Below are 10,777 nucleotides of genomic sequence, written 5' to 3' on the forward strand. Positions count from 1 at the left end.
TATTGCCCGAACAGCCTTTCTGGAACCAAAAACAGCAGAAAACAGGAACTGGCACTGTGGCATCTCGTTAATAGGTTAGTTCCGGAAAATGCATGAAATCATCATAAAGTGCAAGCAAAACATGTAAGTATTGTCATAAAACAAGCATGGAACGACATAAATTATGGATACGTCGGGGACGTATCATATATGTGTGACGTATTTTGTCTTTTTAGATTCTGAAATAAAAAAGTGGTTTCTCTGCGAAAACTTTCTACACACACATGGAACATGCGTACGTACCCGGATATTTTTATTTCAGAATTTTTTAACATTTGGAAAATGCATTTCCAACTAGGGTTCACATGCACCCAGGTCCAAGCCGGACTTTTTCGGAACGGAGGGAGTAGTATATATTACCCTGGCTGTTATTATTGCATCTATTTGAGAAAAGAGAGGAGATATAGACATACTATTCCACCAATCAATATCTCTTCTACACGGAGGCGCATTTGGATATAGAATTTGGAGAAATTTTATGATATCCTCATGTGTTATTTCTCTCGTAATCCCGCATATATAACATTTGTTGATTTGGTGAGATTTAACAGTGAAAGACTTGAGCACTTCTTGTATTATTGCCATTGCATTTGGTGCGCCAGTTTGCGTTATCCATGATGATTCGATTGGGTGAAAGTTTTGGAGCTTTTTACATTTTTGTGTTTTTCGAACCTTAGATGGTTGGTGTTGTCGCAAAGCTCAATCTTTTTTGTGGAAAGCTTCGCTGGTTTCTTAGGAATCTCTAATTAAATTGCGGAGATCGTTCCAACCTTGATACAACTGTTCATTTTCTTTTGAAAAGACAACATATGGTGGATCGAGTCACCTCACAGTATGTGAGGGCTCGAGGAGAATAAGGTATTCCTACCAGTCTCGCATGTTTTTGCTAGGTTGGAAGTGAAGCTATACCCCTAGACATATCTTTTTATTGTTATTCGTCACGGTCCTCTCGTTTATGCAAGTAGCTTTTGTCTAGATAAACAAAATTTAAGCTATTTTCCATGAAACTAGAAGCATGCTATATAAAACGTCTTGTTTGACTATATAACCACCGTTGGACACCTGTTCTTTTTCCCGCGGTATTGGCAACTTGGGTAGAAATGGGTCTGGATGACCTAATAGGTTGATTGGGCTAGACAAAAGACAATGTAGGAGGATTCATATTTTTTGTAAACTATGTCAATATGTAAAGCTATAATTTTACGAACTTTTTTTTTGCAAAACACACTACAAACGCTTATAAATAAGTGTATACACTCACCACTATGAACACACGTACGCACACCTTACCCCTATGAACACCGTATGAAGAATATTCCGTCTTTATGAGATATCGTCTTTATGAAATATCAAAGTGCCAAACATAATGTTTGATCTTTGGTGAACTGAAGGTATCACTGCCATTTTAACCAACCATATGTTCATTCTTTGTATTTTTGTAGGCTTGTAGCCAGTGGCGTAGCCACATTGGAAGCCGTGTGGTCAATTGACCACACAGCTTTTTGCCAAATCCTTTGTATCTTGATATAAATTATGCAAAAAAAAATTAAATAAATAAAAATACATGTGTTTGACATCACATATTTAAAATGACAACACAGACTTCAAGTTCTGGCTCCGCCACTGCTTGTAGCAGAGGAGCTGAATTCGGCAGCTCACCTGATGGAAAAAAAAAACACTAGGGGTTGAAAGTCGAAGCAAGCACACTCGGTAGGGCCATCCACACCATCACGGATGGCCGAAACGTGGCAGCCAGGTCAACCGAACGTGCGTTTGCAGGACCAATAGCAACCTTCGTTTTGATTCTGCACTATCCATCATCCAGATAACGCAGGATACCCCTCCTGATTCTCCCACTTGGTCCATCTATCCAATTTCCACCCACAGGCGAATCCCATCCGTCCAAAGCCGCCACGACCATAAGATCGACCGTCCGTTCCAACCGCACGGTCCCAGCCGGCCATAGCCACCAGCCGAGCGGAGCTCATTACAAAACCAACGGCATTGGCCAAGAAGCGGAGCCACACACACACGCGCGGTCACCGACTACTCCTACTCCATTGCCGTAGTGTGCCGGAGTCTCAGGTCTAAACAGCCCGAAGAAGAAGATGTCGTCGGTCAGTGCCCGCGCTCCCGTGGCCGCTCTCCGGCCGTCGGCGTCGTCACCGAGCCCCCGGTTCCTCGGTGACTCCGGCCGCGTCGCCCTTGCCAAGTCGATCGCACGCCGTGACGTCGCCGTCCAGGCCAAAGGCGCGTGGCTCCCCGGCCTCGCCTCCCCTGCCTACCTCGACGGCAGGTCAGTCAGCACTCATCACAAGAACGCATGAATGCATGATACATTTCTGCCATGCGTAGCTGCTGTTACATTTCTTACGACCGTATGTACTGATGACGATGATACATGCAGTTTGGCGGGTGACAATGGTTTCGACCCCCTTGCGCTGGCGGCGGACCCGGAGGACCTGCGGTGGTTCGTGCAGGCGGAGCTGGTGAACGGGCGGTGGGCGATGCTGGGGGTGGCCGGGATGCTGATCCCGGAGGTGCTCACCAAGGCGGGGCTCCTGAACGCGCCGGAGTGGTACGACGCCGGCAAGGGGGAGTACTTCGCCTCCTCCTCCACGCTCTTCGTCATCGAGTTCATCCTCTTCCACTACGTGGAGATCCGGCGGTGGCAGGACATCAAGAACCCGGGCTCCGTCAACCAGGACCCCATCTTCAAGAGCTACAGCCTCCCCGCCCACGAGTGCGGATACCCTGGCAGCGTCTTCAACCCGCTCAACTTCGCACCCACCATCGAGAACAAGGAGAAGGAGCTCGCCAACGGTACGCCCTCGAGAATCTACTGTCTCTTCTGAAGTCTGAACCATCGGTTTCTGACTCCTGTATGCTGAACTTTGTCGACCTTGGTGTGTGTTTCTTCAGGGAGACTGGCGATGCTGGCGTTCCTGGGGTTCCTGGTGCAGCACAACGTCACAGGGAAGGGCCCGTTCGAGAACCTGCAGCAGCACCTGGCTGACCCGTGGCACACCACCATCATCCAGACCTTCTCCCAGGCACCGGTCGAGGAGGTTGCGGCCGCTTTGAATTGATTCATCTTGAATGTCCAGAGCAAATTCTGTTGGTTCTTTGAACAAACAAATGGCGCGGGGGATGTACAGTGTGGTGGAGGGGTGTTTAGGTGGACGTTTGCACGATTAGGTGGACAGTGCAAAACCGTGTAATCTTAAAATTTCAGGTGGTGAAACTTTGTTCTTGTGGACCTCTGGGGTTCACCAATGGCTTCTAACTGAAGTTGTACCTGTAATATCATTCATGAGTGTTTTTTTGTTTCAACATGGCAAGGGATAGTTTGAATCATTTGTCTCGAATCCAATGCGATGATATAGTAAATACTATCCAGAAGTACAACTGCATAAAACTGGATGTGAGTAAATGGACGTTGATGTAGAACGGCGTAAACTCAATGTGTTATCGTTTGTCACAGTTCACAAGCAATAGTTCCTGTTACTTACATCTGCACAGGTTGCAAAAGGAGAAAGGGATACCATATATCAAATCACAGACATACAACATCTGTCGCAAAACTACATCTTTGTGATATGGAACACGCGTTAACAATACACAATTACACTCTTTCAACGTGTTAAATTAGTTAAAATTTCAAGGTCCTATTGGATGAGCCAACCGACTCAAACAAAACTTCAGAACTTGCATCTGTATCCGCATCAGCTTTTCCTACCTAGCAACTGAAAGCAATTTGAACTATGCTGTAACCTCAGCTGTTGGTCCAGCAGAATTCTTTTGCTGGTGCACTGCAGAGAACTACACGACCTACCCTTGGCACATACAATCTGGGGCAGGGTAAGTATAGATAGACTGCGTTGGCTTCCTCAGCCGGATTTGCCCATATCTACCCTTGTGGCCTGCCTGTACAGCCTGCTGAAACCCTGACCACTCCATGCTCTTGTTCACAAAGACATGTCCAAGCAATGCCATGTTTGGCCTTATCGTCTTCAAATTCCTATAGGCCCGGTGAGCCAGCTAGATCAACAATGACCATCTAGTCAGGACTGTTGGAGACAGAGGAGTAATCTAGTTAATACAGAAGCCAACAGAACTTACCAGTGCATTATGCATATTGCCAGGAGATGCTGAGATGAAAACGTCACTGTGCATGCTGATATAATAGTCAAGAGCTGCTAGCACAGAAGCCTTCCCTTCAACCTTGGCAAGTTCATCTTCAGACGCAAGGCTCCTCTTGTCTTCCATCAGTGGGAAAAGTTTGCGCAAGCTAGAGATTCTAGCTTCACCACCATACACCTGAATAGGTATTGTATATTAGAACTTTCTATGTTCACTACCAAGAATGAGTAAGCGCGCAGAGAGTCAAACCTTGTGAGAAGCAAGATAAAGTCGAGTGCTGTTGTCAAAGCCAAGCGCCACTAGTATCAGTCCAATCTCTTCTGGAGTCAATGGGCAGCGGCCTGTATTTCGAAGCTCCTCATCAGTTAGCTGTGAATTCAATACCCTCCCTTGCCAGATAACTTGCCTGTACTTAGCCAGAGCTAACTTCTCAGCTCTACCACCGCCAAAGTCACAGGCAGAATGTGCAGCCATATCCTGGAAAATATCAGGTCAGCTTGAGATGTTCCAGAGTAGCGATTCCCTGAAGACAACAGAAAGTACACATATATGTTCAAATACTGCAGAAGCCTTTCCATTTACCTTATCGAAGCGGAGATGTAAAACTGCATATTTTCCAGCCTGGTTCGTGTTTTCTTCTACACCTTGTTGGGCTAATTCAATAGAATGCCCCTGGACTGGAGATCGCAAACGTTTCTCAAGAGTCCTCCCCAGTGAGATAATGTAAGGCAGAAAAACCAGCGCTTCAAAGTTAACTTTGCAACGCAGACGTTGAATATCCGCAGGCAAATCATCAAATGCAAGGCGGTGAGAAAAGGGGGCAATGGCAGCAATGCCGTAGCTGACAAGAAAACAGCAGGTACATGAGATTGTTGGTGAAGGTTTCTCCTCACAGAGTAACCAAATAATGAAGTTAAACAATGAAGAGTTGCATGCTAATACTATAGAACTAGCTCAGTGGTCATCAACCTGGGCTAAACATGAACAGCTGATTCTTAGCATTGTTATGCAATGCAATATATGTCAAACAGCTATCGTTGAGAAGGGTATTACAGCACAGAAAGAGTTTGGAGAAGTGACTATATGACCCACAAACCTTTGCAGAATTGGACCGACATTCTCTATATACCAACTAGCTGAGGCATGAAGAGGTGCAGTTTTTATTCTTGTGGCGCGGATTCCTGTGCCATAGAACTCTCTTGTGCTCCATGAAAATTCTTTTGGCAGATATTTCACTATTGAAACCTCACGTCTTAGGGTGTTGATGAAGTGATCCACATTAAAAATATCTTTGAATGAGCTGCAGTTGTAAAACCGATTTACTTCCAATTCAACACTAGAAGATAAAAATTTAACAGTATAGTACTCTGAAACTCTAAAACCACCTTGAGTCTTTCCAAACAGGGTTTACTTCAAGATGTGGGATCACAAGAGTAGCGTTCAAAATCTTAGCAACCGCAACTGCATCACATATCTAGAGAACAAAAAGAAAGAGCTCAATGATCTAAAGTCTCAACCAAGCAAGTTAATCTTAAAATCGAACACCACGAGATTGGTATGGAAGAAGTGCATTACCCCCATTCTTTGCTGGTTCAGTCCACCATCAAGAAATACTTGGATGTACCCAAAAGGTAAATCTACAATTTATGAAACCAAATGCTTAGAAAACTGATTTCTATCACAGCAGGAGACATATTGTTACCTAACCATGTTTTCTCAGAAAGTTACCATGAGCGCCCGGTGACTTTAAGCATGGTTTCCACCCCTGATAGGGCAAGGGTGTCCACAGATCTCTCTTTTGTTCATCTGGCTGTACAGAAAGCAAGTTACAACTTACAAATCGATTTCAATGTAACCATTCCAGTTTTCATCTGAGTTGTGAGTACTCACGATCGTCCATTGCAAAGCCTGATTCAAAAGAGACTCGTGCATTGGCTTAGGGGCATTCCACTCCTGCAGTAGATTGATATTGTCCACATTATATTAACCTTAAAAATATAATTTGCAGAAATCTTTACTAAAATCTACTTGAGCTGCAATCTACATAACCAAAGGCCACATTAATCCAGTACCTATGTTTTTCCCAATACTGTCAAAGAGGCCAGATACAGTCTTACATTTCCGCATATTGCATATAAATCGAGGAACGAAATATTGTAGTAGACCACTTTCCAAAACAAAATATCCGATGCACATATCACTGGCATGATGTTATCCATTAACAGAATCCAGATCTTTACATAGCTTTGCACACTTACTTATTTCCAGGCAACTACGCATCGATACAATAGAACATACACTAACTCAACTAATTTAATTCGTAGAACAAGATTTAAAGAAAATCATGAATTCACCACACCACGCCATTTCACCCTCCGCACATAATCCTACCCAGCCGCACCTATAGAATATACCCAACTTTCGCGCATCCCAAACGATCGAGCTCCGCAGAGTAGAAAAGTAGAAACGAGAATCGTAACAAGTAGCTTGAAAAGCCAAGTAGATCGCCAATATCACGCTACACCGGCTCAAATCGAACCGCCAGAGGAGGAGGGTGACTACAGGGGACGCACTGAGAATAGGGAAGGGAAGGCGCGTCCGAGCGGGGAGAAGAGCGCGGGGAAGATAGCCGGGAGGAGCACGACAGCCGCTGCTGCAGCCAACGCCGGGGCCCTCGCCGGAGACGGCGAAGACGACGGCCTCCGCATCTCCAGTCTCTGATGCGAAGCCGAGGTGGAACTGAAGTCTACAAGGCCGCTAACAATGGACTGAGATGAGAAAAGCCCGCTAAGAGGTAGAAGTGGGCTTATATTCATTCGGCCCATTCTTTCGACTCTGGCAAGCGGGATTTTTGCAGAAAGAAGATAGGAGACATTCGGAAATGCGCTTTTATCCCATTTGCATATGCTTTTGGCATCAGGAAAAAATATTTTAAAAAGTAAAAAAAAAAGATTCTCGTGTATACATCGATATTCTATGTGTTCACTCTAAGCTTCACGGAAAATCAACTTTTTGTGTCTTGTGTAAACAAGATAAAAAAAAATCCCGTGAAGAGTTTTTTTAGCACCAAATTTACTCTTCTTTATATAACATATGACAAAAATTATTATATTTTGTAAAACAACTTTGCGAGCACATATAACATCGAGATGTATGCACGAAATTTCTTGTAGGAATTCTTTTAACATTTTATAGTGCATTTAAAGCGTATTAAAAAAACAGGAGCATATGCTCCTGAGTGACATTGCATTAAAAGAAGGAATCCTTCTCAAAGGGTGGAAATCTAATCTGGCTCATGGGTCCATATGAATCTTGAAAACATATTTTTTAAATGTTAAATATTAAGAAAAATATATCAAATGCATATCTGAACATTCTACGTTCGCACACAAATTTTCGGGGAAAACAAATATTTTTATGTTCAGTGTAAAAAAGAAGAATTTCGATGCTCCAAAAAAACTTTTCACGAAACAATATTTTGTATTTTTGCATGGACTACATGAATTTTTTTCCTGAAAATTTGTGTGCGAACATAAAATGTCTGGATGTACGCAAGTTTTTTGTTTGGATTTTTTTCAACATTTAAAAATTGTTTTTATGCATTTCCGTAATAGGTTCATATGCACTTACGAGACAAAACACCACCTCCTCTCAAAGGTCTCCTTTCCTTTCGCAAGCGTCGTGTTCTACTTTTCTGTGGGTTGTAGTTTGGCCAATTCTCGCTTTCTCCTTGTTAGGTCTCTCACTGTATGGTTGCATGTTCGGCAAATATCGCAACGGGGAGCAAAGTGAGATAGGATGAGAGAGGGGGACAAATGAGATGTGAGAGATGCATTTTTTCCCTTTTATTTTTGAATCCGAATTTTTAAACAAAATATCTTAATAAACATTTGTCCACATTACAAACCTATTTTATTTTTTGAGCTCCTCCGTCAAGATCATCAAATAAATCTCATGTTAACAGGTTTCAAGTTCTTTTTGTATGTCTAAAACTACTACAAATGTACTTTTGGTTTAGTGTCATTTGTGGGAATAGGGATGAGATAGAGGGGACACGGGAGCAATGGGAGATGTTTTTTTTTTGTATCGGAATTTTCAAATTAGAAATCTTGAAAAGTTGTTGTCCAAAACTAGATTCCATGTCAACAGGTTTTAAGAAACAAGTTTTTCTTCTAAAACTACTACAGATGTACTCGAGTTTGTTTGTAAATTTACTCAACTTCTTGCAGAGGTGTAATTTGGTTATCGCAGGGACGGAGCCAGGAAAGTGATATAAGAGGGGCCAACTACATGTAAAAAAATCTTGGAGGGGACCATATAGCTAAATTTAGGTAATACTGCAGGTCAAATCATAATATTAACATGGGCATTTTCAGAAAAATTTCCATCATGAGTGGGGCCATGGCCCTAGCCAGCCCCCTGCTGGCTCCGTCCCTAGGTTATCGTGTACTTTGTGGGATGGCGATGAGAGAGAGATGAACAGAGGAGGGTTGAGAGATGAATTTTATTTCCTTTTTTTAAATCTGATTTTTTAAAATAGAATATCGTGAGACATAGTAAAAAAAAGTCCTTCCATCCCAACCCATTAGTCCCCAAATACTTTGACCCGAGACTAATGGGGTCTTTAGTCTCGGTTCTGCTGGTGAATCGAGACTAATGCTCCGGTCCGGGACTAAAGGATACCCTTTAGTCTCGGTTGGTGCTTTAGTCCTGGTTTAGTCTCGGTTGGTAACACCAACCAGGACTAAAGCACCAACCGAGACTAAAGGGTACCCTTTTGGTGCAATTGCACTCAATTTTTTACATCGTTGTACTATGGTTTTACCGTACTTGGTGAGGATGGGACGAGAGATAGCGTGACATAGGAGGGGTGAGACACGTAGTTTTCTCCTTTTATTTTTAAATCCGAATGACCGAAACAAAATATTTTGAGATCTGTTTGTCCAAATTACGAACCATTCTCTCGCCGAGATATTCAAAATTTGATTCCATGCTGACATGTTGCAATTTTTTCACTTCAGAAGTACTGTAGTTGTATTTGGGTTTTATTATCACGTGTGTACTCAGATTTGTAATTGAGTTGTACTTTGGGTTTTAGTGTACTTTTGTAGTACTTTGGTTTGGTTTTAGTGTACTTTGTACTTTTGAAAATACAAGCAGCCGGGTTATATTGCAAGTGTACTTAATTTTTCATTGAGTGGTTAGTATACTTTTGTACTTTGATTTGTCTTGTATTTTAATGTACTTTTATACTTTGGTTAGCATGTTAATTATCCAGATGAACTTTATGTTTGTGTGCCTGGAGTACGGTAGCAGTTGGTTTGCATGCATGCCAATGGAATCACTAAAAAACACACTCTTCACAAGTTAGTCATGCATTTATGTGGGCTGAACCGACCTTCCCAAAGGTCGATCTTTCTTAGTCATATAGAATTGTCGTCTTAGTTGATTGAGAAATTACTATGTGTAATTTCTAATTCTATGTTGTTGATTTTTTTTTCAAGAGTACGGCATAAAATGGTGTACCATTTTTACGAATGGAAATGCCAAAATTCCACATTATAAATGGACCAGCGTGTGTCTCACATACACTCGCGACACCACACCACACAACAACTGCTCCTTGTACGGCAACCACCCTATACATAAAGTTGCTTTGAGGTGGGGGCCGGTGGGGGACTCTAGGTCACATCGTGCATCTCGATCGCCTTTTTTAAAATCGACTTGTAAATAGCAAAACATGGAAATAGTACAAATATTATTCCATTAATTAGATATGTAAATGAATCAGAACTTAATTTACACTAAAGAGAATATATTTACTCTCAGTTGCATCTGACTAATGTTTTTAGGCTAAATTTTCCTTTCTAGTGAAGCGAAAGCAAGTGATTCATCTATGAAAAGGAGTAGGAGACAAAAACATTACTACCTCCCGTTCCAATAAAATAAGTCTTTCATTATTTTTAAAAAGTAAAACCATGCAGTGCTTGAAGAAGTTTTTACGAAATTCATTAAATGCAAAATATAAAATCAATATCATTAGATACATCATGAAATATATTTTGATGTGATATCCACGAAGTATCATAGTTGTTGATGATTTTTGTAAAAGTTTGCTCGAACTTTACTTCACTTGACTATTCAAAAAAATTATAAACCGTGTTCACTGAAACAGAAGAAGTAGCAATTATGAACCATGGATGAGGGGTCAGAGCCGAGGGACGGAAAAATGAAGGCATCTGCCATAGACATAAAAAGCACTAAGGGGCGATTGCGACTTACAAGACATTTTAATGTGGTAGAAAACAAGGTTGGAAATTGTGACTTTCTGCGACCGAAGGGATTTGGTGACAAGAAAGGGAGGATAATAAGATAAGATTATGCTTAGTAACACTTATATGGGCCAATGGATCTTGATCCTACGGTCAAGTTAAATGGTTATTGAAAAATCCAAAAGGTCGTTTGTCATATATGAATACTTACATAATTAACAACATTAATAGAATGTAAAGAGGAGAAGTACACTTCTGCACCTAGAAAGAATCAGGTATATGAGATTTGCAAGCAGTTAACACATTGATCACTTCATTGGCCT

The 10,777-nt window shown here is 41.9% G+C and overlaps 2 protein-coding genes across 3 annotated transcripts; one reads left to right on the forward strand and one right to left on the reverse strand.

Moving 5' to 3' along the window:
- The first annotated feature begins 2,049 nt into the window (after positions 1-2,049).
- LOC127301346 (chlorophyll a-b binding protein 1B-20, chloroplastic) lies at positions 2,050-3,396 on the forward strand. The gene is made up of 3 exons (XM_051331567.1): positions 2,050-2,335; positions 2,447-2,862; positions 2,962-3,396. The coding sequence occupies exons 1-3, from the start codon at positions 2,148-2,150 to the stop codon at positions 3,126-3,128; spliced, it is 771 nt and encodes a 256-aa protein (XP_051187527.1). The 5' UTR covers positions 2,050-2,147; the 3' UTR covers positions 3,129-3,396.
- A 171-nt stretch (positions 3,397-3,567) lies between these two features.
- LOC127301345 (O-fucosyltransferase 39) lies at positions 3,568-6,941 on the reverse strand. Of its 2 annotated transcripts, XM_051331565.2 has the most exons (10): positions 6,756-6,941; positions 6,073-6,135; positions 5,911-5,992; positions 5,758-5,819; positions 5,568-5,656; positions 5,279-5,482; positions 4,765-5,023; positions 4,432-4,659; positions 4,162-4,359; positions 3,568-4,080 (listed from the first exon to the last, which is right to left on the reverse strand). In XM_051331565.2, exons 1-10 carry the CDS (start codon positions 6,888-6,890, stop codon positions 3,871-3,873), a joined length of 1,530 nt encoding a protein of 509 aa, XP_051187525.1. In that variant the 5' UTR covers positions 6,891-6,941; the 3' UTR covers positions 3,568-3,870. The 2 variants fall into 2 exon arrangements, with proteins under 2 accessions (XP_051187525.1, XP_051187526.1); XM_051331566.2 differs by lacking the exon at positions 6,756-6,941 and having other exon boundaries at positions 5,911-5,988; positions 6,073-6,131.
- Positions 6,942-10,777: the final 3,836 nt, after the last annotated feature.

Source organism: Lolium perenne, chromosome 5 (genome assembly GCF_019359855.2).
Source record: "Lolium perenne isolate Kyuss_39 chromosome 5, Kyuss_2.0, whole genome shotgun sequence".
NCBI lineage: Eukaryota > Viridiplantae > Streptophyta > Magnoliopsida > Poales > Poaceae > Lolium > Lolium perenne.

What these genes read in the sequence shown, in the direction of transcription:
- LOC127301345 (XM_051331565.2), bottom strand. Translation starts at nt 6,890, where the DNA reads ATGCGGAGGCCGTCGTCTTCGCCGTCTCCGGCGAGGGCCCCGGCGTTG. An exon ending in AAAGTCACCGGGCGCTCATG is followed by an intron (nt 5,820 to 5,910) that starts GTAACTTTCTGA and finishes CATAAATTGTAG; the next exon opens with ATTTACCTTTTGGGTACATC. An exon ending in GCAATATGCATAATGCACTG is followed by an intron (nt 4,081 to 4,161) that starts GTAAGTTCTGTT and finishes TTGTTGATCTAG; the next exon opens with CTGGCTCACCGGGCCTATAG.
- LOC127301346 (XM_051331567.1), top strand. Translation starts at nt 2,148, where the DNA reads ATGTCGTCGGTCAGTGCCCGCGCTCCCGTGGCCGCTCTCCGGCCGTCG. An exon ending in CCTGCCTACCTCGACGGCAG is followed by an intron (nt 2,336 to 2,446) that starts GTCAGTCAGCAC and finishes TGATACATGCAG; the next exon opens with TTTGGCGGGTGACAATGGTT. An exon ending in GGAGAAGGAGCTCGCCAACG is followed by an intron (nt 2,863 to 2,961) that starts GTACGCCCTCGA and finishes GTGTTTCTTCAG; the next exon opens with GGAGACTGGCGATGCTGGCG.